The 23,411-nt window shown below is 39.6% G+C and overlaps 1 protein-coding gene across 10 annotated transcripts in view; it reads left to right on the top strand.

Annotated features, from left to right (window-relative positions):
- The window catches only part of FAT3 (FAT atypical cadherin 3), a 400,048-nt gene that overhangs the window by 316,667 nt on the left and 59,970 nt on the right, over nt 1–23,411 (top strand). For all 10 annotated transcript variants that reach the window (XM_077173992.1, XM_077173994.1, XM_077174000.1 and 7 more), the window contains 4 exons: nt 1,524–5,597; nt 12,884–13,080; nt 14,168–14,321; nt 15,158–15,391. In XM_077173992.1, the coding sequence (XP_077030107.1) occupies nt 1,524–5,597; nt 12,884–13,080; nt 14,168–14,321; nt 15,158–15,391 (4,659 nt within the window). The remainder of the gene's footprint in view (nt 1–1,523; nt 5,598–12,883; nt 13,081–14,167; nt 14,322–15,157; nt 15,392–23,411) is intronic.

Raw genomic sequence — 23,411 nt, 5'->3', positions numbered from 1 at the left:
AAGAAATTCCTAAAGGAGAAGAACCAGCTCTTGCCTTGCAGGAGGCAGTCAGTGGATCAAAATTATTTGTATTAGCAAGCACTGACAAAATAACAGCAGCAGCATTTGTAGTGTCTGTAAATGTGACAGATGCCATTATTTTTATGAGAATTTGTAGCTCTGGATCCTGGGTGAATAGCACAATTTTTGGTTTAGCTAGTAAACTTTACTGATCTGAAACGAAGGATATAAATAGAAAACCACTACCAGTAACCAGTATTGAACTGCATAGAGTAGTATGTAGCTTAAATTAGCCTCCAGAATTTACAACAGATAGTGAATCATATCTTAAAAATAGTTCACATTACCTCACTTCATTTAGGATTTCATGTATTTAGGCATTCCAGCTACAGCTTACACGTTTATTGCTCTGTGTGCAGCACCCATAACAATCACTTAAAAAACCCTCTCTTGTGTATCACCTGACATATATTTCTCTCCCATCCTTGAATGGATGCTTGACTGTAGATTGGAAACAGTTCTAGATTTGAAGATGTGAATTACAATAGAGGGAACATGGTATAGTGGTTGAAATTGCTGTAACTCAGTATATACTGTTTGTATTTAGAATCAAAATCAGGAAAAGAGTCTGTATGCTTATATATGCCATTTATATTTGCAGCACTTACTTCAAGCAAGCACTCAATAAAACAGCAAAATAAGGATTGCCAATTAAAGGTGATCTCTAATTACAGGGTAGGAATACATGCAGAAAGTTTTGAATCTGTTTTGCTGAAGAAGAGATTGGCAAAAAGACCAGAAAGAAATAAAGGACCCCAAAAAGTTCTCTGATCCAAACTTACTGTTTTCACCTTTATGCAGTCAGTGATATCGTGCTTTCATGTTGTAACAGACATTTCATGACATTTTCTACTAAATCTCATTCATCTGGATTCATCCTCCTCAGAGATCATATGATAAAACTCTGTGCCACAGGACACTTGAATCTCTTTTCTATGCTATTTGCTCTGTTTTATTTTTTCTAAATGCCACTTTAACCTTTTTATATTCAGTTCTTTGAGTCTTGAACTACTGTAATCTCCTGTATGGTTTCTTAATATGCCATTCAATTAGGAGCCTGAGTTGTTATCCATTAGTCATATAATTGGCTTATTAGCCTCTGATCTCATTTCTTTGCCTTAGGTGTACATGTATTTGACTAATTTCTGTAATTTAGGGATGCTTTTCCTTACTTCAGTAGGAGTAATGTGCATGCAGTTCTTGCTCTGATGCTGGTACTGAGAATCAAGATATAGAGGTGGCAACACCTGAGTTTCTGATGCCTTGAATACCTATACCATCTACTGAGCTCTCTAATTAACAGAAGAAAGGGTGAAAGGGCCTTCAGAGTGCTGTTACATTGGGGGTGTTTTGGTTTTTTTTATTTAAGTAACCTTTAAAAATGCAGCTTGTTGCTTCTGGTTTAGGTTATCATAAAGTGAGTCATATTTCATTTCTAATCTCATTTAATATCTTTGTTTTAGGAAACACGGGAAACACATTCAAGATTGAACCAGTTTTAGGCATCATTACATTACTCAAGGAGCCAGACTTAACCACAATGGGACAGTTTGTTTTGTCAGTCAAAGTGACTGATCAAGGTTCTCCAGCGCTGTCTGCAACAGCAATTGTGCGGATATCTGTGACGATGGCAGATAACTCCCACCCTAAGTTCACTCTAAAAGAGTACCAAGCAGAGGTCAATGAAAATGTGGATATTGGTACTTCTGTCATTTCTCTCTCTGCAATCAGTCAGTCCACGTTAGTTTATGAGGTTAAAGATGGCAATGTTGATGGAGTCTTCACCATAAACCCATATTCTGGAGTGATCACCAGTCAAAAGGCCCTTGATTATGAACGTGCTTCCTCCTATCAGCTCATCGTACAGGCAACAAATATGGCCGGCATGGCTTCAAATGCCACTGTGAACATTCAGATTGTTGATGAAAATGACAACCCACCAGTTTTTCTCTTCTCTCAGTACTCGGGCAGCATAAGCGAGGCTGCTCCTGTGAACAGCGTGGTCCGCAGTGCAAATAACAGTCCCCTGGTGATACGTGCCACCGATGCTGACAGCAACCAGAACGCTTTGCTTGTCTATCAGATTGTGGAATCAACTGCAAAAAAGTATTTCACGGTAGATTCCAGCACAGGTGCAATCAGAACAATTGCAAATTTAGATCATGAAACGATAGCCCACTTCCACTTCCATGTTCATGTTAGGGACAGTGGGAATCCCCAGCTTACAGCAGAGAGCCCAGTTGAAGTGACCGTTGAGGTAACTGATGTCAATGACAACCCACCAGTCTTCAGCCAGGCCGTGTTTGAGACAGTCCTACTCCTGCCCACGTATATTGGTGTTGAGGTTCTCAAAGTCAAAGCTTCAGACCCAGATTCAGAGATCCCTCCAGAACTAACATTTAGTATAATTGAAGGCAATATGGACCATTTTTTAATTGACTCAAGCACAGGGGTACTCACCATTAAAAACAATAGTCTCTCCAAAGACCATTATATGCTAATAGTAAGAGTATCTGATGGAAAATTTTATAGTACTGCTATGGTGACAATAATGGTGAAAGAAGCGATGGATAGCGGACTCCATTTCACACAAAACTTTTATTCCACTTCTATATCAGAAAACAGCACCAATATCACAAAGATCGCTGTGGTGAATGCTGTTGGCAACCGCCTCAATGAGCCTTTGAAATACAGCATATTAAACCCAGGAAACAAATTTAAAATCAAATCCACCTCAGGAGTCATTCAGACCACTGGCATCCCCTTTGACCGAGAGGAGCAGGAGCTGTATGAGCTGGTGGTGGAAGCAAGCCGCGAGCTAGATCACCTCCGTGTTGCTCGAGTTGTGGTGAGAGTTTACATTGAGGACATAAATGACAACGCCCCAGTGTTTGTAGGGCTTCCATACTACGCTGCTGTGCAGGTCGATGCTGAGCCTGGCACCCTGATATATCGAGTGACAGCTATTGATAAAGACAAGGGTGACAATGGCGAGGTGTCGTACCTGCTGAAGGAAGACTATGGACATTTTGAAATTGATAGAGGATCTGGCAGTGTCACTTTAAAGGAAGCCTTCAATTCTGATTTGTCTAATATAGAGTACTTGGTTGTCATTCTTGCCAAAGATGGTGGTAACCCATCACTGTCTGCGTCGGTAGAGCTCCCCATTACTATTGTTAACAAAGCAATGCCTGTGTTTGACAAGCCCTTCTATACAGCTTCTGTGAATGAAGATGTAGAAATGCACATGCCGATTCTAAGCATAAATGCAACCAGTCCAGAAGGCCAGGGTATCATTTATATCATTGTTGATGGAGATCCCTACAACCAGTTTAATATCGACTTTGATACTGGAGTTCTGAGTGTCATCAGCCCACTGGACTATGAAATAAATTCTCTTTTCAAGCTGATGGTGCGAGCCAGTGATGCTCTCACTGGCGCTCGCGCGGAGGTAACCGTGGACTTGATTGTTAATGATGTTAATGATAATCCTCCCATTTTTGATCAGTCAGCTTACAATGCTACTCTGTCCGAAGCTTCTTTGATTGGGACTCCTGTGCTGCAGGTTGTTGCTACTGATGCTGACTCTGACAATAACAAGATTGTACAATATCAGATAGTCCAGGACACCTTTAACAGCACTGACTATTTCCATATAGACAGCAGCAGTGGCCTTATTTTGACAGCCCGAATGCTGGATCATGAACTCATACAGCAGTGCAGCTTGAAAGTCAGAGCAACTGATAATGGGTTCCCCCCTCTGAGCAGCGAGGTTCTCGTTAGTATCTCAATAACAGATATGAATGACAACCCTCCAGTTTTTAACCAGTTAATATATGAATCATATGTGAGCGAACTGGCGCCTCGGGGTCATTTTGTGACTTGTGTCCAAGCTTCTGATGCTGACAGCTCTGATTTTGACAGACTGGAGTACAGCATCCTATCAGGAAATGATCGGACCAGTTTCATTATGGACAGCAAGAGCGGTGTTATCACTCTTTCCAACCACCGCAAGCAGAGGATGGAGCCCATGTACAGCCTGAACGTCTCTGTGTCCGACGGGCTGTTCACCAGCACAGCTCAGGTGCACATTCAGATCCTTGGGGCCAACCTCTACAGCCCTGTATTCTCACAGAGCATTTATGTTGCAGAGGTTAGAGAAAACGCTGCTCCTGGAATGAAGGTAATCCATGTGAAGGCAACAGACGGGGATTCAGGCGTGTATGGCCAGATCAGCTACTCCATAATAAATGACTTCGCCAAGGACCGATTTTTGATTGATGCAAATGGGCAGATTCTGACAACTGAGAGGTTAGACCGTGAAAACCCGCTGGAAAGTGATATTGATATATTCTTGAGAGCCCTTGATGGAGGTGGCAGGACTACATTTTGCACTGTGAGAGTGATAGTAGTGGATGAGAATGACAATGCTCCCAAATTTATGACAGTCGAATACAGAGCAAGTGTCAAAGCAGATGTTGGGAAAGGTTACTTGGTGACCCAAGTGCAAGCAGTAGATCCAGATGATGGAGCCAATTCCAGAATTACCTATTCTCTGTATAGTGAAGCCTCTGTTTCAGTAGCTGATCTGCTTGAAATTGATCCAGATAATGGATGGATGGTCACCAAGGGTAGCTTTAACCAACTGAAAAACACTGTTCTATCATTCTTTGTCAAAGCAGTCGATGGTGGCATTCCTGTAAAGCATTCCCTCATTCCTGTCTACATCCATGTTTTGCCGCCAGAAACCATTTTGCCTTCTTTTTCTCAGCCCCAGTATTCTTTCACCGTGGCAGAAGACACCCTCATAGGCAGTACTATTGACATTCTGCATGTTTTGCCCAATCAGGGTGCTTTGTATAGCACAGTTAATGGTGAGCTATCTGCAAACAACAAAGATGGGGTTTTCATCATAGAGAAGGACACAGGGCTCATAAAATTGGATAAGAGGCTTGACCACGAAATAAATCCTGCCTTCCACTTCAAAGTTGCGGCCTCAATTCAGTTAGACAAAGTAGACATTGTGCTGACTGTGGATGTGGAGGTGAAGGTGTTGGATGTCAATGACAACAAGCCTGTGTTTGAAGCAGCTAGCTATGATGCTGTAATAATGGAAGGCATGCCTATAGGAACAAAACTCATGCAAGTCAAAGCGGTCGATGCAGACTCGAGTGCGAACGGGCAGGTCACGTACACGCTTGCGGTGGAATCGGAGCTGCAGAAGATCACAGAAGCATTCACCATTGATAGCAACAGTGGCTGGATCAGTACACTGAAGGATCTGGACCACGAAAAGGATTCTGCTTTCACCTTTGCAGTGGTGGCCTCGGATCTGGGGGAAGCTTTGTCCTTGTCCTCAACCACCTTGGTCTCAGTTACAGTGACAGATATAAACGATAACGCGCCTGTCTTTGAGCACGAGGTGTACAGGGGGTCGGTGAAGGAGAGTGACCCTCCAGGGGAAGTTGTGGCTGTTCTTAGTACCTGGGATGAAGACACATCTGATGTCAATCGGCAGGTTAGCTACCATATTACAGGTGAGAGACAGCTTGCATGCTTTCTTCCCATAACCAGCTTACTGAAGAACTGTGCATGTGTCCAGTTTCACGTGAATGTTTAGCAGGGTTTCAAGCTAAATTATCCTAAATTATCACTGTGAATGAGTCAATTACATTCTGGTTTTTTTTTTTTTTTTTGGACAGAATTTGCAGCCAAGCTGAAAAGAGGGAGAGGAATGTGTGTGTGTGTGTGTGTGTCTGTGTTGCTCTCTCAATTTTCCAAGATGAATGCTTCCTGATTTGCTGCGGTGCAATGTAGTGTAGCCATCAACCCATCAAAATTGATATGTCAGCTTGAAAACCATCATGAATTAATGTTTCAAACAAGGGAAAATGAAAATTTTCTTCTTACAGAGAAAATCCTTTTACTTCCAAGCATTTAAATTTCTTTTGAAATAACATTTTTCTTTTTGAGATAGGAAAGTGGATGCCAGAGCCATTTTGAAATACCACTATTTGGAATGGGGAGGGGGGAGGGGGCATGAATGAATTTTGCATTACATGGAATGAGGGATGCCATTTATTATCAGCACAGATTTCTGGCCAGGGAAATAGTAATATACTTAGAAGCACTGCTTAGCTGCCATGCATTGTTATATACAGCATAAGGAAATTTTGATTACATTACTAATACATTTTTCAAAGCATAGAAACGTTGCTCTTTCCTATTGTGTATTTATTATCATTCTTTTCGCCTAGATTCAGCCTAGCTTTTGTGTGAGTATGTTGTGAGTGATGGGTGCTACAGTTATTTTTCTCCTTCCATCTTGCATTGTCCAATAGCTTTTGTTAGGGAACAACTTTTTCACTCCCCCCAACCTTAGCAATTCAAGAGCTATTATTTACTTCCTAGTATTAACCAAACTATTGGAAAAGTCCACATTTTTCACACTGGATGGGATTCAACATACATAAGACTGCATGTAGGAAGCAGGCTGTGGGCAAAAATTACTTAACTAATGGGAAAATAGTTTGTGTATTTTGCTCTGGAGGGTTAAAGCTCCTACCCCTTTTTTAGCTATCAAAATGAAAATGGCTGTTAGATGGTGTGTAGAGAGAGGTGTGAACCCCAGTTAGCCACAGACTGTGTTACACATCACAAGTGGTATCATTTTCAAAGCAACCGGAAGAAATTCATGGATTAATTGTAACTTGAAATTTTGGATTCACTTTAAAGATTTGCAAAGACTATGTGTTAATAGTGTAATGTGCTGTATGATATTAGAAGTAGGGTCAAGGTAGTCCTGTGTGTAACTGTCGGGATTTAGAGGCTCTGGGCAAGGTGCATTTGCTGCTGGTGGCCCAGTTCCCACATATGTAAAAATAAATCAGTAGATTTATTTTTTGTACTAGAGATTTTGGGATATTTGAAAGAGTTTGGGGATCCCAGTGTAGAAAATACAGTGGGAAATGAAAACCCTTAGGTTTGTAACAAAGATATGTTAGTGTGCTGTGATCATTGACTTTGTTGTGAAGTCTGGCAGTCATCTCTTACAATGCATTATGCCTTTAGTTAGGTAGTGTTTTTTCTTCACATATGACTGCTGTTAATTTAGCAAAAACTGGACTTCTGAATAACAACTGTCAGATATGACTCATAAATTATAGATCATTCTGTACCTTAGTTTCTGCCACCGTTCAAAATATGACAGATATTTTGCTGTTCTGTTAGCTTCTGAAAACATTAGATGTCAAAGCCCAAAGCTTTCTTATTGTACAATTACTAAAGCACAGAATGGGCTCAGAAATTCCACTTCCTTTGAATATATCATTTGAGCTTGGGAAATGCACAAGGAAGAATTAGGTTTTTTTGATTAAAATGTCAAAACATGTTAAAATATAGTTTCACTCACAAAATAGTCTATTCACACTTTACCTCAAGTTGATCCCAGGAAGAGCACTTGTGTATTTCATGGAATCAGATTAACTAGATGATTATTCAAAAGCTGTGGCTTTCTGGAGGCATTTTGAATCGTAGAAACTTCTGTGAATACAGTAAACTCTGAGTAAAAATGATACATTAACAAAAAGGAAGAAGAAGACAAACTATGAGACTGTCATGTGTATCCACCAAAAACAGCTTTGTGAAAATGCATCTGGAGAAAAGTAGCACACAGAAGATAGGTAGAAGAAATCATTATTTATAAGATAAGAGAAATAAATATCCTGGGGCAGATGTGATCACTGAAGAGTCCTTTGTCCCCTTTTAAGAAGTACAAATGCCTATTGCAGTCTTCTCATCAGTCTTGAAAAGGGGTAGATACAGTCGTGTGGATAAATAAATATTCTGCTTCTATTCCTTCAGTTTATGATTGTTTTTCATGATTACTGGCAAGAAGTTGCCATTGCCAAGTCCACTTTCATTTGCATTTGATGGTGAGGGAAAAAGATTTTGCACTTACTCTTGGTTATTTGTAGTTCAGTAGCAGCTGGAGATGTTCACAGAGCAGAAGCACTCTACATAAATCTTAATAGAAAATCAATATGAAGTGCAGACGACACAAATGCACTTAGGAAGCAAAGTAGTTTTCTTTTGAAGGCTCATTTGAGGTCATTGCCTATATCATTTGGGGCAGTTTGCCTAAAACCAGGGTTCTTCTGATGTCTAGCCAATCTATACCCAGCCAGATATTACTGAGATTTAAGAATGGCAAACCATGAAAAGCCACCAGAAGAATGTCAGCTGCCAAGACATAGGTACAGTAAAGTGTTTTGTGTTCCTCAGTGATGTTAATTAAGCTTCCTCAGACACATAAAGCTAGGGAGTCAACAGTCTTTAAGCTTGGTTCAGCTGAATACAAGGAAGATAGACAGTGTGTTTTGGAAGAATGAAGTGGTGTTGTACACAGGAGGTCATTTGCTGGGTTGATTGCAGTATGAGCAAAGGTGTGGCTTTTGTTAGTTTTTTATCATATATTTGAGATACTGGAATTGTGGAGAAATGGGTATTTCAGTGTTTGGGAAGGCCTTGTGTTGCCAGATGAAGAACAGTTTCTACAATTTTATGGTAGTAAAGCTAGGAAGATTGGATTTATAATTTCATAAGCTGAGTAAACATGCAACATCTTAAACTGGGAGTGGAGGACAAACGTATTGATTTTGTGTAACGCAAATGCCTAGAGTTCTAACTGGGAATTGAAAGTAGTTAAATAAATGCATAAATGTAAGACAGAAGCTAAATAAATAAGTTAGTAAATATTCAGTTCCCCCTCCCAGATGGGGACATTGCAGTGAAAACTGATACTGTTGGCTTCTAGTTTTCCATTCCCTTTTAGTTGCTATAATGGCCTCTGTGTGTGCTTTAGTAATGATGTGTGTCAGGATTTGTTTATTTTGGATCACTGTGTCTCTGCATTTCATTTGTATCTGGCTGTTTTCTTTCTTTACTTCAACTTGAGCTTGATTTGGCTTTGTAGTATTTGCTGACTAGGGAGGGAGGGAGAGCATTATTTAAACTTCAAGTAACAAAAGATAAAAGATACTGCTGATTCTTTTAGCCTCAAAGCCTTTCTAAAAAGTTACTGGAGTGTTTTTTGTAGCTAGCACTTCACTGTTGTGACATTCAAAGTAGAACATAAGAAAACTGCCAAAAGATTTTAAAGAATCCATTAATATATGTAGTCAGGAGGCTTCCGTTTAGAAAAGCTACATTATTCAGAGTGAAAAACTAATTAATTAGAATGCCCCTAGGAAACTGAATCTGCTTGCATATATTAGTGAAAAAGTTAATTAATCACTGCAGAACGAGATCTGCATCAAGACATATGTATAAGTACTAGGAAATGGTTTCCTGGGCCACAGTGTGGATTTTTTTGCCTTTCCATTTTTAAGAATATTTTCCTGGTGGTGTTTTAGTTTTATATCTCATTATATCTCTTACACTTTACAGTCCGCCTTTGCCTTCCACCAGTGAAATATACAGCCAGTCCTGAGAAGCAAAAAAAATGAAAAAAAAAAGTTCTCATAAAAAAGACATGCAGATAAACCACTATTCCTGCATATTGCACAGGTTTCTTGGTCAATCAGATTGATTCTTTTCTAGTGGAGTAAAAAGGGGGAAAAGAGATCCCAAGGACCATTTTTTATACATATTCCCCAAATTCCTAGGTATGATTTAAAAGCCATTCCATTAGCAACAAAACAACAGTGATTTTAAAATTGCTCCAAGGTAGTGTTTCTGCTAACCATAAAAGCCACCAGCTGATTTTAATTAGATTTTACCTTTCCTCTTTTCTTAGCAATGGGATGTCCATACCTTGAGTCTATTGCTTCCTAGTTGGTCAGGACAATTAATAATTTCCTTTTACAAAAGGACTAATATGCAGGAAAGCCCTGATTAATATCATGAAACAAAATAAGAATGTTTAAGACTACTTTTATTAATGGTTTACAACATTAAACTCACTATGACAAGATTACAGCCTTTTATAAAGGAGAGTTAAGCTTTTTTTTATGCTGGCATTGAATTGAATAGAAGGAATTTAATGTCAATCAGCAGGGGTCTGCCTTCTTTGAAGTCACATTCAGGCTCAAGTCAGTGGACAGATTCTCATTTTCCTTGGATTGTATTCAGATCTGGCCAGTAGTATACTTCAACACTCTGTAACCCTGTTTAGGAGAAATGGGTGTTTGTATGACACAACAAATTAAACAATGGTGATTATTCCAGACTATCACAGAAATCAATGGGAAAACTGCTTAGTTTTGTGATCAAAAAGGGTGGTTTTCTATCAACAGAAAATATCTGTATTTGATACATGAGTTTAGTGCTCTGTATGATTCAAAAGCCTTTTATAATTATAATGCCTATCTGACTAATTTTCTGGAAATCCTATTCATTACAACTTGCTTTTTTTGGCACAGTCACAGCTAGCACAAATGGTGACTCTTAACAAGAAAGATTTGCTCAGCCTGACTCAAATGACTTAGTTTTCATATTAAATAGAAACCAGTCTATCTTGTCATTGGTAGCTAATGAAGAAGGCATAAATTACAGCCTGTGACCTCCTTCCTGCTTTTTGATGTAGAAAGAAGGTATGAAATGGACATTTGACTTTTTTGATTGGTTTCAAGCTCAACTTCAAGTTTAGACCTCCTCTGTGTTGTTATTTTGACAAAAAGGTCCCTGAGAACTGACAGAATTCTGACAACAGAAGCAACATATCAGAGACACTAATTGCCTGATAACAGAGTCAACACAAATAAATTCAGCCTTGGATTTTTATTTTTTTTACTTACTTATGCAGTCATTCAGTGGAAGTACTAGAGGGGAAGGTTTAAGAACCTGGTCTTTCCATTCAGCTTGTACATATCCCATGACACATGTCAGAACCCTGATTAATTTGTAAGCAAATACACACTAGCATGTTTGACATTCTTGAATGTGCTACAAGAAAGAATAAGCATTCCCTGTATAGTTTTATAGCACTTTTAAACATGAGCAACATAGAAAGTAGTTCTAAGATTGAATTCCTGCGTGGAGAACATAGGAGAAAGCTTAATATGGTGGGCAGATAGCTATTAGCAGGTTGGCTGCAATTATAGTTCCGCCAGTGGAGCATCATGATGCTTTTTAACATTTCCTCACCCAGTTTCTGTAGCACGTGAGTTTGCTATGAGTGCAGTGTTCTCTCCTCAATTATTAAATGTGCAGATACATTTTTACAGACCAAGCTGGGCACAGAAGACTGGGTAGTTGGCTTTACAGGCTTTGGCTAGGGTAGAATTAATTTTCTGAGAAGAATCTGCTATGGAGCTGTGATTTGGATTTGTGATGTCACAGGGATGTTTTAGTTACGGCTGAGCAGAGCTTACACAGAGTCCAGGCCTTTTCTGGTCCTCAGGCAACCCACCAGCGAGGAGGAGGGGGGTGCAGAAGGAGCTGGGAGGAGACGCAGCTAGGACGCTGACCCAACTGACCACAGGCATATTCCACTCTATATGGCAGCATGCTCAGCATATAAAAGCTGAGGGAAGAAGGAGGAAGTGGGGAGATGTTCAGAGTTAATGGCATTTATCTTCCCAAGTAACTGTCAGGGTGACAAAGCCCTGCTTTTGGAGATGGCTGAACAACTGCCATGAATTCTTTTTTCTTTTGCTTATACACAGAACTTTTGCTTTACCTATTAAACTGTCTTTGTCTCAACCCATGAGTTTTCTTACATTTACCCTTCAGTTTCTCCTCCCATTCCCACTGGGAAGGAAATGAGCAAGCAGCTGTATGGGCCTTAGCTGACTAGCAAAGTGAAGTCATAACACTGGTTTAAAAGACTTAACTGTCTGGTCTGACAGGAGGTTTGAATCAGACTCACAGAAAGATGATTGAAGATTATTTCTTCATGGACCAGGCAGGACACTGTACCATTTCAAATAAAAGATTAAATAACTGAATAACTGTTAGAAACATTAATGATTGTGCCCACCCTAATTATTGCACACTTCTGTATGTGACATGTCCTTCCCTTCCCCTTTCCCTTCCCCTTCCCTTCCTCCTGAGGATGATGTGGACCAAAACTTTCCCTCTCCCAACCTCTTTTTGTCACCAGGCAATTTAATGATGTGGAAAAGCAACATTGTCCAGGTTCAGTTATGACATGGTAAAAATCTCTTCTGCTTTATCTCCAGCACACCTTTCACCAGCTTCCACTCTTGGATACATTTGATCTATTTGTACTGTTTACCTTCCAGCTGTTTCTCAAATGACCTCTTGTTAGGACTATTTAATACTAATGTGTCTTCCTGTGTCATGTAAACTTTTTTAAAAACTAGAATTTTAATAAGCACCAGAATGGTGCAGCTGTATGATAAAGCTTTCATTAGAGGATTCCTTAATAGAACCCACTTCCAGTCCTTGATTGCATAATCAACAGCTAATGAAATTGTCTTGGTAACAAGAGCTACGGTGTATTACATCCTCTCCCGAGACTAAGTGGAAAGACAATTGTACCAGCCCGAGAGGACTATTGATTGTTCACAGTTTGAATTTGATTACCCTTACGGAGAACTGAACGAGAGATCATCTTCAGCTCTGCTAAATGGATTTTTTTTCCACTGAAAGTTATCGGTTCACTTTCATACAGGGCAATCAGGGGGCAATAAACACAGGGAGTGTGATTTCATTACAGATTTCCTGAGTCTGCAAGTTTGGAAGTACCAAAAGCTGTGAAAGAAATGATGGCTGCTTAGTAATGTGGCTCTGTGTTTAAACCAGGTGGGAGCTCTGAAGGGACACCACAGCTCATGGTGTGTTGCTTGTCTTATTGCAGGAGGGAATCCCAAAGGGAAGTTTGCTCTGGGACTGGTTCAGAACGAGTGGAAAGTTTATGTTAAAAGGCCTCTGGATCGGGAAGAGCAAGACATTTATTATCTGAACATCACTGCCACAGATGGCCTCTTTGTGACCCAAGCTGCTGTGGAAGTGACTGTCACTGATGTTAATGATAATAATCCAGTTTGTGAGCAGGTGAGTTAACACCACCCATGGCAAGTGGCCGTTGTGTTGAGAAAGGGTGATCTTTCTGTTTGCAAGTATTCAAAGTATTCATAGGAAATGCTGATTTTCATCCTTATGGTCTTAGTTGAAGAATCTGCAGTGATCTGAGAGAGAAGCAGGAAACAGCATTCCTGTGAAGCCAAGACTGAAGGATAATTGTCTCATAAAGCTTTCAAAGGAGTCTTGTACACAGTGGCCTTAGCTGGCTTTACAAGAAATGATGCGTTGTGAGGTGGCATTGGGCAGCTACTCCTCCCCTGCAAAGAAGAATGAGCTCTCCTTTCACAACCCATGTAGAACTGTCATCAGTCTAGTTTAATTCCAGCATTCCTCAACTTTCCAGATACCAGACATCCAGTGGAAAAGAAGGCTGTAGCTTGCTATCCTTTCGTTAGGAATGCATGTAGTGTGGCCTGACCACAGCTTTCAGAGTGCTAACTGTCTTGTATTCTGTGGAAAGGCTATCCAGGGAACTGATGTTAGTGCAATAGAAAGGTCTGTGTGAAAGAAAAAACATGATAAAACCCAGAGTTCCTTAACGGTACTACTCACAGAAAATTTATAAATTTTTTTTTTTTTTTTTTTTTTAATGCGTGTGTATATGTGTGTGTGTGTGTGCATGCACATACTCATATAATTCCTATCCTCACATTATCATTCACTCTTGGATTAGTCTCATTGCAAGAACCACTCTACCACTCTGGGGAATCACAATCTGTATTTCCCTCAAAATTGCTGGATGAGGTGATAAAAACAATTGTTTCTGTTAGCACACTCATCAAGATTTTCATTTCATAGGTGTCAATGGAATAAATAGAAGATACAAAATGGTATTGCATTAAGCACCTAAGATGAGCCCTATTCACAGTCATAATCTGGCATTGTTTCTGTGACACCTCATAGTTTAACAGTGATTTGAATTTCTAGGAATGTGTTGTGTAAAGGAAAATTGTTTCCTGTATAGAAAGATGCACTACAAATAGTTTTTAAAAAAAGCTTGTTCAAAGACTGTAAAATACTGCTACAGCATAACTAACATGTCTGTTTTTGACTCTAGGTTGCCTACACAGCATTGTTTCCTGAAGATATTCCACCAAACAAAGTAATTCTCAAAATCAGCGCTAAAGATGCTGACATCGGAGCCAATGGTGAAATTCGCTATTCTCTTTATGGTTCAGGGAACAATAAATTTTTCTTAGATCCAGAAAATGGTAAGAAGACCAAATGTTTCTGAATAGCCTTAACCCCTCTGGGTACTGGTTTCATTAAATAGAATTACATGTGGCTATCAGCCAGTTTTTCCAGTTCTGGCAGATTTGGGTGACCATTTGAACGGCGGTGACAGGAGGGAGAAAAAGGGACATCTTTGTTGGTCAGGTTGGATGTTACAACCAGAACAGTTGATATCCATCCTTTTGTTTCCCTGCAGACTTCAGGTTAGATCATAGCTTTATCATAGAACCAGGCTATTTTGGGCTGGAAGAGAACTTTGAAAGTCATCTAGGCCAAACCCATATACAGATTCATCTTCTAATAGATCATGTTGAGACCCATCCAGTTAAGGTTTCTAGGGCTGTGCCAGTGTCACTGTTTCACCACCCTAAGCATAAAAAATGTCTTCCCTTATATCTAGTCTAAATCTACCCTCTTTTAATTTAAAGCGATTACTCTTTGTCATATCACCGCAAGTACTGCTAAATAGGAAATGTTTCTGTGTTAAGGAGTCTATAAATCTTGAGAGTGACAGAAAGACAGACTTGGAAAAACATGGTGGTGTTTGTATGGGTAAAGCTGTAGGCTGCTGTCAAAGCCACCATGAATGGCTTGTCATCCCTGCACTCATATTGACACCTCACTTATTTGGGTAAAGAGGAAGGAGAAGTGACACTGCTGTGAGTTTTTAATCTGTTTGTTGGAATAAGCAATGTTGGTTTTGTTTTCTCTTTCCTATTCCTTTGAAGCACGTGGTTTTGAGACACTCTGGCTGTCCAGAATTAATGATGTTGCTACAATAATAATGACAACTGCTGCTTTTAAATAATTTCAGGTGAGCTAAAATCTTTGGCCCCTCTTGACCGAGAGAAAATCCCTGCATACAACTTGGTTGCCCGAGCCACTGATGGTGGTGGCAGGTTTTGCCAGTCAGAAATCCATCTTATTTTAGAAGATGTTAATGATAATCCACCAGTGTTTTCATCTGACCACTACACTGCTTGTGTCTACGAGAACACAGCCACTAAAGCTTTGTTAACAAGAGTCCAAGCAACTGATCCTGATGTTGGTAAGTGAATAACATTGCAAAAAAAAAAAAAAATTCATGAAAATTCTGCGGGTTGGTGGAATTGCAGAGCAGATTTGCTTTTCTATTGCTAAATTTCTTCATTTTCTCCTCCTCGTTCTTCTTTATCTTCCCCATTCTTTCTCTTCTCTTTTTTCACATCAAAATGCTTGTGTCTGATCTTGACATAATGGTGTTACAAAGAGAAAGGCATTGCAGCAGCCACAGAAACATGTAGTCTTCTCTTGATCAGCAATAGCAGGGAAAGATCTTTTTGGGGCTAAATTGCAACTTTCTTCCTTCAGTGGTCTTGCCTCTTTTCTTGAGCCATGATTTTGAACACCCATGCCTCTATTTATGCAAATAATATAGTTACATGCTACAGGGACCTATACCTGATTAATCACAGCTTTTCTAGAGTTTTATACTGCAATAGCTCCCATTTGTTCCAGCTGGTTACCTTAGCATAAAACTATTGTACACTGTGAATATATATTATAAATGTTCTGGTTACTTAACTGCACACTCTTTGAAAGTATAATCTTTTATTATATGAGGACCTTACCCTTGAAATGTGGGCCCAATTATAAATATTTAAAGGGGGATCATTTGGTGTAATACAGTGGTAAAACCTACTGAATATTAGAAAAATTTTTAGGTCATTCACTTGAGTTGAAATAACTTTGGTTTTTTGTTGTTTTTTTTTTTTTCTTTCTGTGTTTTGGAGGTGGCCTGAATAGTTTTCGTGTAAAAAGCAGATCTTTCATTCAGTGAAAAGAAAAAATAAATTTACCAAATAGAGTGCATGCTGGAAGTCTCAGTTATTTGTGAGGCTGATAGTTTAGATATGCAGGAATTCATAAAGGAGCAGCAGCATTCATTAATGTATCTATGAAGAGCCACATTATATGCCATGGTTGAAAACCATGGCATATAATTAAAATTATGATATTGTCCTGCAGTGAAGAGCCAATTACTGCTGGTAAACTACTGAACCATCTGAAGAGACAGTGTTGTTATTTTCCACTGTTGTATTAATTGCCATTTTTCTTGTATGTGGGATGACATTCAAGGAGAGTGGGGACACAATTAGAATAAAAAGTTGTCAAGAAAAGTTCTTGCTAGCTCCAACTTTACATAACAAGATGGTTAACAATTAAAAAAACCCACAAACTATGAGCTAGTTGCTGTACATTCCTTCTGAAACTAGAGAAGTTAAATTAGGGATGGATATGGTGAATGAGAAGGGCCTATGTACTTCATTAATGCTTAGACCTGAAAATCAAACCATACTGTGTATCACAGGTAAATTACTAAAAAGTCCCTAAAACTGGATTTTGTTCTAATTACTGTTCCGTTAGTCCCTACTAAAATCACTGATTCCCTATTGCTAGATAATGAATGAATTCAGGTAGTGTAATGTTCCCCTGAGAGAAAAAATATATAATTGATATTCCTGATGGGCTGTGATAGTCCTCTAAGGCTTTTTGAAGTGTTATCCTGAAAACATCAGTGAAGGCAGTAATCATCATACAAATAAATTTTTAACATTTAGGAAAAATCTTGTGATCAGACTTAGGATTTGCCTGCTCTGCTTTGGGCTTTAAGGGCCGTGTACTGTAACGGCAGGAGCCTGAATATTGAGGCCATTGAGAGAAGACTTGGGAGTAGTCCTTTTATGGTCCACAACTAAACACAACAGAATCCTGAGAATACTGTGTTCAGACACTGTTGGATAATTAAGACAATGTCCACGTAAGAGAAAAATAGGGTTATATCTGCCTTGTGCCTTTGATATCTGTTGAAGCTCCTGATCTCATAATATCCTGTGAAATTATAGGACTGGACCATAAATTGCTGTTTAATATATTTATAATTTAGATAAATACTTAGAAACTAGCTGTACCAGCTGGACACACTGAGGGAAAATTGTGATCCTCCTTCACAGTATTCAACAGAAGAAAACAGTTTTAACTGTTTAGTAGCACACAAGTTCATTTTCCATTATCTCTACATACAGCCGGGGATCTTAAATTACATGATCTCCTGAAGGAGAGAGAATATGCATAAGTCTATTTGTTAGGATATTTTATGGTTTTAATTGAAAACAGTTATTTCTCCTATACTGCTGTGATTGGAAAGTTTTAGTATTTCCACAATATGGTATTTGAGACTTATTCACCACCAGCAGGTTTGGAAATGTTCAAACTAAGAAATGAAAGCAAAATGCTGGTTCTACATTTTTTCAAGAGGTTTACAGAAGGCAGTGAATTTTTCACCTCCCACTGTCTCCAAAGCAAAGAGCCAAATTACTCCATTTTGTTCAAATCAAGGCAGTAGAAGAACTGGAATGAATGCTGAGGTGTAATTACCAGAGCAAACCCATCACACAACTGCAGTATCAGCCTGTTTCAAAGGAATTAGGGTCGTGCTAGGGCAGCAACTCTGAGGAAACTTACATGGGACTTTATCAATTTTTTAACATCATACTTGCCACAAACTTCAGGATAAATGTGGAGCCCAAAGCTGAGGTGCAGGCACATACTCATTTCCAGTGCTGCTCGTGTTTTCTGCATGCACAGGGTGTTGTGGCCTTGCTCACAGAGTACAAGAATGAATGACAGTATCATCCAGGCTCAGCAGTGCTTTAAGTGATGGTTAAATCCTGCCTCACTTGCAGGTACTGTGCTTTGTGAATGACCTCCCTGCTCAGGCCTGTTTCCATGATGATTAATGGTGTAGTCTACCAAAGGCAGGAGCACTTATTGTACTAAAAATGAAGAGTGCATTATCCATCTTTCTGCAGTCTTCTTCATCACCACTGGGGCACCAGCCATCCAGATCTGTAGTCAGTTTAGTGATTTCACTGACCAATTGATTTTTTTCTGGGTTTATGATGAATATGAGATTCTAATTTGGCTGACAATGGGAATTGCCTTGTCAGGCAGCTCTCTCTTGCCTGCCACTGCTGCCTTCCAGCCTCTCTCTCCATTAGTTGATGTTTAAAGATGTGGCAAATCATCTCCTGCACAACTAGCCAGTACAGATGGACTGGGCCATCTTTGAGCCAGCACCTTGTATTGCATGCAGCCAACGTGCAGGAAAACACAGGCATGTAGGTAAAAAATTGGCAGGAGTGGCCTTTATTTGGTTGCAGAGTTCATGCAGTGTGCAGACTGCCCTGCTCTGTTCTCAGCTGCCCCCCAACCTCACAGCCCCTCCCCAGCCCAGGGCCTGTGCCAGTGCATCTCACAGGAGATGTGGTAACGTGCATGCTGCCAGGAGCCAGCTGGTATCCATGTTTTGGTTTGGGAAGGCAAATCTGAGTGCTTCTCAGGGTCACTGATGAGACTGATCTGCTTCTTCCTTGAATAGCAGGCATCTTGTCCAACCCTCCTGCACAAGCAGGGATGTCTACAGCAGGTTATCTAGGACTCAGTCCAGATGGCTTTTGGCTACCTCCAAGGGCAGAGGGTGATGTCCTCCAAGGGTTGACTGCTATGCAGCATGAGCACCTCAGAGGTCCTCTGGGAATAACCAGAGACCTGCATTGTGGATACAGATAAAAGTGTAACATGCTCACCATGATCTGTTGTACATGACAAAAGTGTTATTTCAGGAAATACCCTCCTATATCTTACAGAAGATTTAATGACATTGAGTAATGCAACCTGGAAAAACAATGAGCAGTGTGCTACCTTATTCAAAGCATTTTCTCACTTTTGTGCATAGGTTGCCCAGACTTTTGGATGTGTCCCAGCTTCTGCAGGGCTTGTAGCCTCGTGAGTAGAATGGTCTAAGGTTTATTCACCACTTCTGAAAAAAAACATCCAGCTAATTTTGGGGTCAGTAGATTTAAATGATGAGCCTGGATTTCTATTCTTTGTTCCTAGTATTTGATGCTTTGGTATTTAGGTGGATATGAGAGAAAATATGGGTGTTGAAAGCCTAATTTAGGAAGCCAGAATAAGATTTGAGACCCTCCCAAAGATATGTTTATACAGTCAGTTTATATGGGTTAATTGTGGTTGAATTTGATTCTGTTCTTTAAGCAGTTTTATAGAGTTAAATATTATTTGGACCAGGATTTATGAGAAGGATTCTGTTGTCAGCTGATTAGAGCATTTGTGTTTAATCTGGAGAGTTTAAATAAATCAAGTCTGTAATCAGTCTGATTCTTGGCATGTGGAGCTAATTATTCACCTTTTCACACAAAGTGGAAGAGCTGCAGCAGAAGAGACTCAGCCCTTCTGGGGGAAGTAGTTTGACCTTCTTAGTAGGAGACATCTGCTTCCTAAACCCAAACTTCTCCAACAAAAGAATTGATAGGGAAACTGGTAAACTGAGGGAAGGAGTGCCATTTTCTTTCAGGTACTTATGGAAAATTTTTTGTTTGATTTCAAGGAAATCTGTGTCAAGAAATTATACTTTTCCTGCAAGGTTTGACCTCACATATTTTGATGTTTCAATAAAGACTTGCTTGATCAAAAAAAAGCACAAACCCATACCCTTATCCTTACCATGTGTTGCTCACAAGGCACCTGCACAGGAAATAATAGATTTCTTTACTAGGGATGAATGATAATATGACTTCTCCTTCAGGTTTCAGCCATTCCAGTTTAGGGTGTACCTACCTCCAAAAGGATGGGGAAGCAGGTGTATTTTATCTTCTTTTTCTTCCTGTCCTGTGTGTCAGTGAGGAAAACAGAAGAAATGACTAAAACAATAAAAATGAAGTATCTGCCAGAAATAGTGACCAAGGAATATAGATAGTTCTCTGAGGTTTATCACTGGTTTTTAAAAAGTGGCATCACAATGCTGGTGAGCCTAGCATGGAAAAAAATCACTCAGGCTGTTCAGTGGGTCACCACTTTCAAGAATACACATGTGGAACTAGAGTACAGACTTCAGCCTCATCAATGGTGGGATTTGCTCTTGAAGGAATTAGGGCAGCTGAGCATGTTGCAGTCACAGCTGCCTCACAGCTGGGCTCAGGGAAGTGTGAAGTGTTGCCAGGTGAGATTGCAGGAGGGTCAGAGAGAGGTGTAAGACAGTCACAGCTTGACTGGAGAGCAGCTCTCTGAATTACGTGTAATGGTGAGTAACAAAATACAAGAAATGCTGAAGTAGGTACTGATTTTGGCATTTTCTGGTAAAACCAGTACACAGCCAACCTTTGCTTTATCTGTTTGTTAATGTTGGGCATGTCCCTTAAAATGGATCTAGAAACTTTTGGAGTGTTCAGGATCTGAAAAAGATGAAGGCAGCTATTGAAACATGAATAAAAAGAGTAACAGAGATAATAGGACAGAAGATGTACTAAAACTCAACAGCTAATAGGTAGTTAACTTTGGTAATGAGGCCAGCTAGATGGCATTTCTAGGTATTGTCTGGGTTTTTATAAAATAAATATTACAAGATACTTTACAGAGGATGACTCATTCTCTTTAAAATATACATGGTGTTTCCTATATCTTCACCCACATCATTGCCTCACAGACTTTTAAAATAGTACCCGGGTTAGGTCTCTAATGCAGGAGATGAAAAAGACATGAATTATTAATTCCCTTTACTCTAGCAATCCAAAACAGCACTGCATAAGTAAGAGGTGTAGTTTAAGTAGGGAGGCCTGTCCCCTGTCACTGGAGCTGTTTTCAGAAAGAATTTGGGAATCAGCCATGGAAGAAAAAAACAACAAACCAATCAACTAAAAGACAAAAAGAAACCAAACAAAAAGCCCAAAAAACCCAAAACAAAACAAGACAAAATAAGAAAAAAAAAACAAACATACAACCAAAAAAAAAAAAAGGAACACAAAACAAAAGGAAAGGCATGAGTGAGCATTGCTCTGTAGCCTGGTGGTTGATTTGGTTCTGGGCTCTGTTCCTCAGAGCTTATTCAATGAATAGCAATAGTCCATGATGATGTATCCTTATACTCCTTCTTCCTGGAAAGGTGTTTTTGCCATTAGACTTCTGTCAAGTCTTCCATAAGGAGAGTGGAATGGCAAAGCCCAACATTCCCCAATTGTCTGGCCCATTCTACAGACACTTGCAAGTCCAAATTCACTCAGTGAGCTGTCCAAGAGAAAACCTAGATTTTGCCTTCCTAGTAAAGGCAAAAACTCTAATAGGAATGCAGAGATACAGCACACTGGACCCTGAAAAATTACCAAATTAAAAAATAATAGGCTCTTAGGAGTTTAGACTTGGCTTAGGAGGTAAATAAACTTGTTAGGAGGTAAATAAACAAGGTATTTGGGGATTTTGAAAACCTCTGACAAAACATTCAGCACAACCCTGTTGAATCCCTCAGAGGGCCATATTTTTAAAGCTTCAGGGGTAGTCAGGAGAATGCAGTAACCCTCGTTGCATTTAAATAATGAGATGTGTGTATCAAGATGACTAAAAGGTAGTCTGTGTTCAGGAACTGGAAGTCATCAAACCAATCTCATTTCCTTCTGCAACATGTGAGGAGGTCATATTGAAATAAATATTATGAGTGTTATGGCTTAGGTTTAGTGAGTTTTATGGCATTGTACTGCACCATATTTTTATGTGTAAGCCAGGGAAACATGGTCTGCACCAAACTGCTATCAGGGGAGTTTGTAGTAACCATTATACTGGAGGGGTAAGTTAAGAAAGGTGCTGGGTGCAGCATTGCTGTTTTGATTCCTGAATACATAAATAGGCATAAGGACTGTATTGCTAAATGTCAGAAAGCAGAGTGGTGCTGCAAGTTACCCTGGGTAGTGCCAAAGCTGCAGTTGTGGTATTTAACAGTTGGAAAAGTGGTATGGAAAAACCCAGTGCAAATCATCAAGATAAGTGTGATGTCCATGTTTAGGCAAGAAAACCAAGTGCACTGGTGTTGTCTGGCTGGTGGCTGCCTGGGCAGCAGAACTGCAGAGGTGCAACTGTGACCCACAGGCTGAAGGTATTTATTCTTTCATACTGGTATGAAAAGGCAAATATTCTATGAGATGGGTAAACCAGAGTAATCCTGGAAAAAATAAGTAATTCTTTCTGTTTAATTGGTGTTGGCCAATCCTGACCTGAAAGGCTGTGTTGTTTTTGGTGCAGCACTTCCAAGAAGATGTGGGCTACATTTTCCAGGAAGATGTAGGAGATTGACAAAAGAGATCACAAGTCTGGAAGAAAATTCAGGAAATATTGAAACAGTTGAGAGGGTCTGCCAGAGAGAAAAGAGTTGAGATGATAAAATATAAGTCTTCAGCTTTCAGATAAGTAGCTCTGAGGAAGGAAGCTGACCCTTGTTCTTTTTTCTTTTCCCTTGTCTTTTATTAATTTTATTCAATCTCAGCAAAAAGTCAGAACAAGATTTTTAGTTGTAAGAAAAGTGAGACTCTGGGGTGTCCAAGGAGCTTATGCAAGTTCCTGATCAAAGGATAGGCCTCTGTTTAGGGATGAATTGCATCCATCTTGTCTTTGTGCAGGGATAAATTAGATGACCTCTCAGGATTCTGGCTCTCTTCACACTTTCTCATTTCTAGTAGTTTCTTTAATTTTTGAGATTTCCAAGATATTGTTAACAACATAGAGGCAAAAAAGTGGACAAAGAAGAATTGTATCTCTTGGATTTTATTGAGTGAATAAACTCTGTCTTTAAACTGGATCACTTAAACATATATATATATATGTGAATAGTCTCTCTCTATGTATATACACATACACAAATATATAAAATATAATATACAAACTATTTGATCACATGTCTAATGAAGAGAGGCTGAGGGAGCTGGGGTTGAGAGGAGACCTTCTTGCTCTCAATAACTACCTAAAAGGAGCTTGTGGTGAGGTGGGGGTTGGTCTCATCTCCCAGGTAGAAAATGAAGGGATGAGAGGAAATGGCCTCAAGTTGTGCCAGGAAAGGTTTAGATAGGATATTAGGAAAAACTTCTTCACAAGCATTGGAATAGGCTATCCAGGTGGAATTACTACCCCTGGAAGTGTTTAAACTGTGCATGGATGTGCTGCTTGAGGACATGGTTTGAAGCTGGGTT

This window comes from Agelaius phoeniceus, chromosome 2 (assembly GCF_051311805.1).
Source record: "Agelaius phoeniceus isolate bAgePho1 chromosome 2, bAgePho1.hap1, whole genome shotgun sequence".
In the NCBI taxonomy this organism is placed as follows: domain Eukaryota; kingdom Metazoa; phylum Chordata; class Aves; order Passeriformes; family Icteridae; genus Agelaius; species Agelaius phoeniceus.
This window is presented reverse-complemented; position numbering and strand designations above follow the sequence as displayed.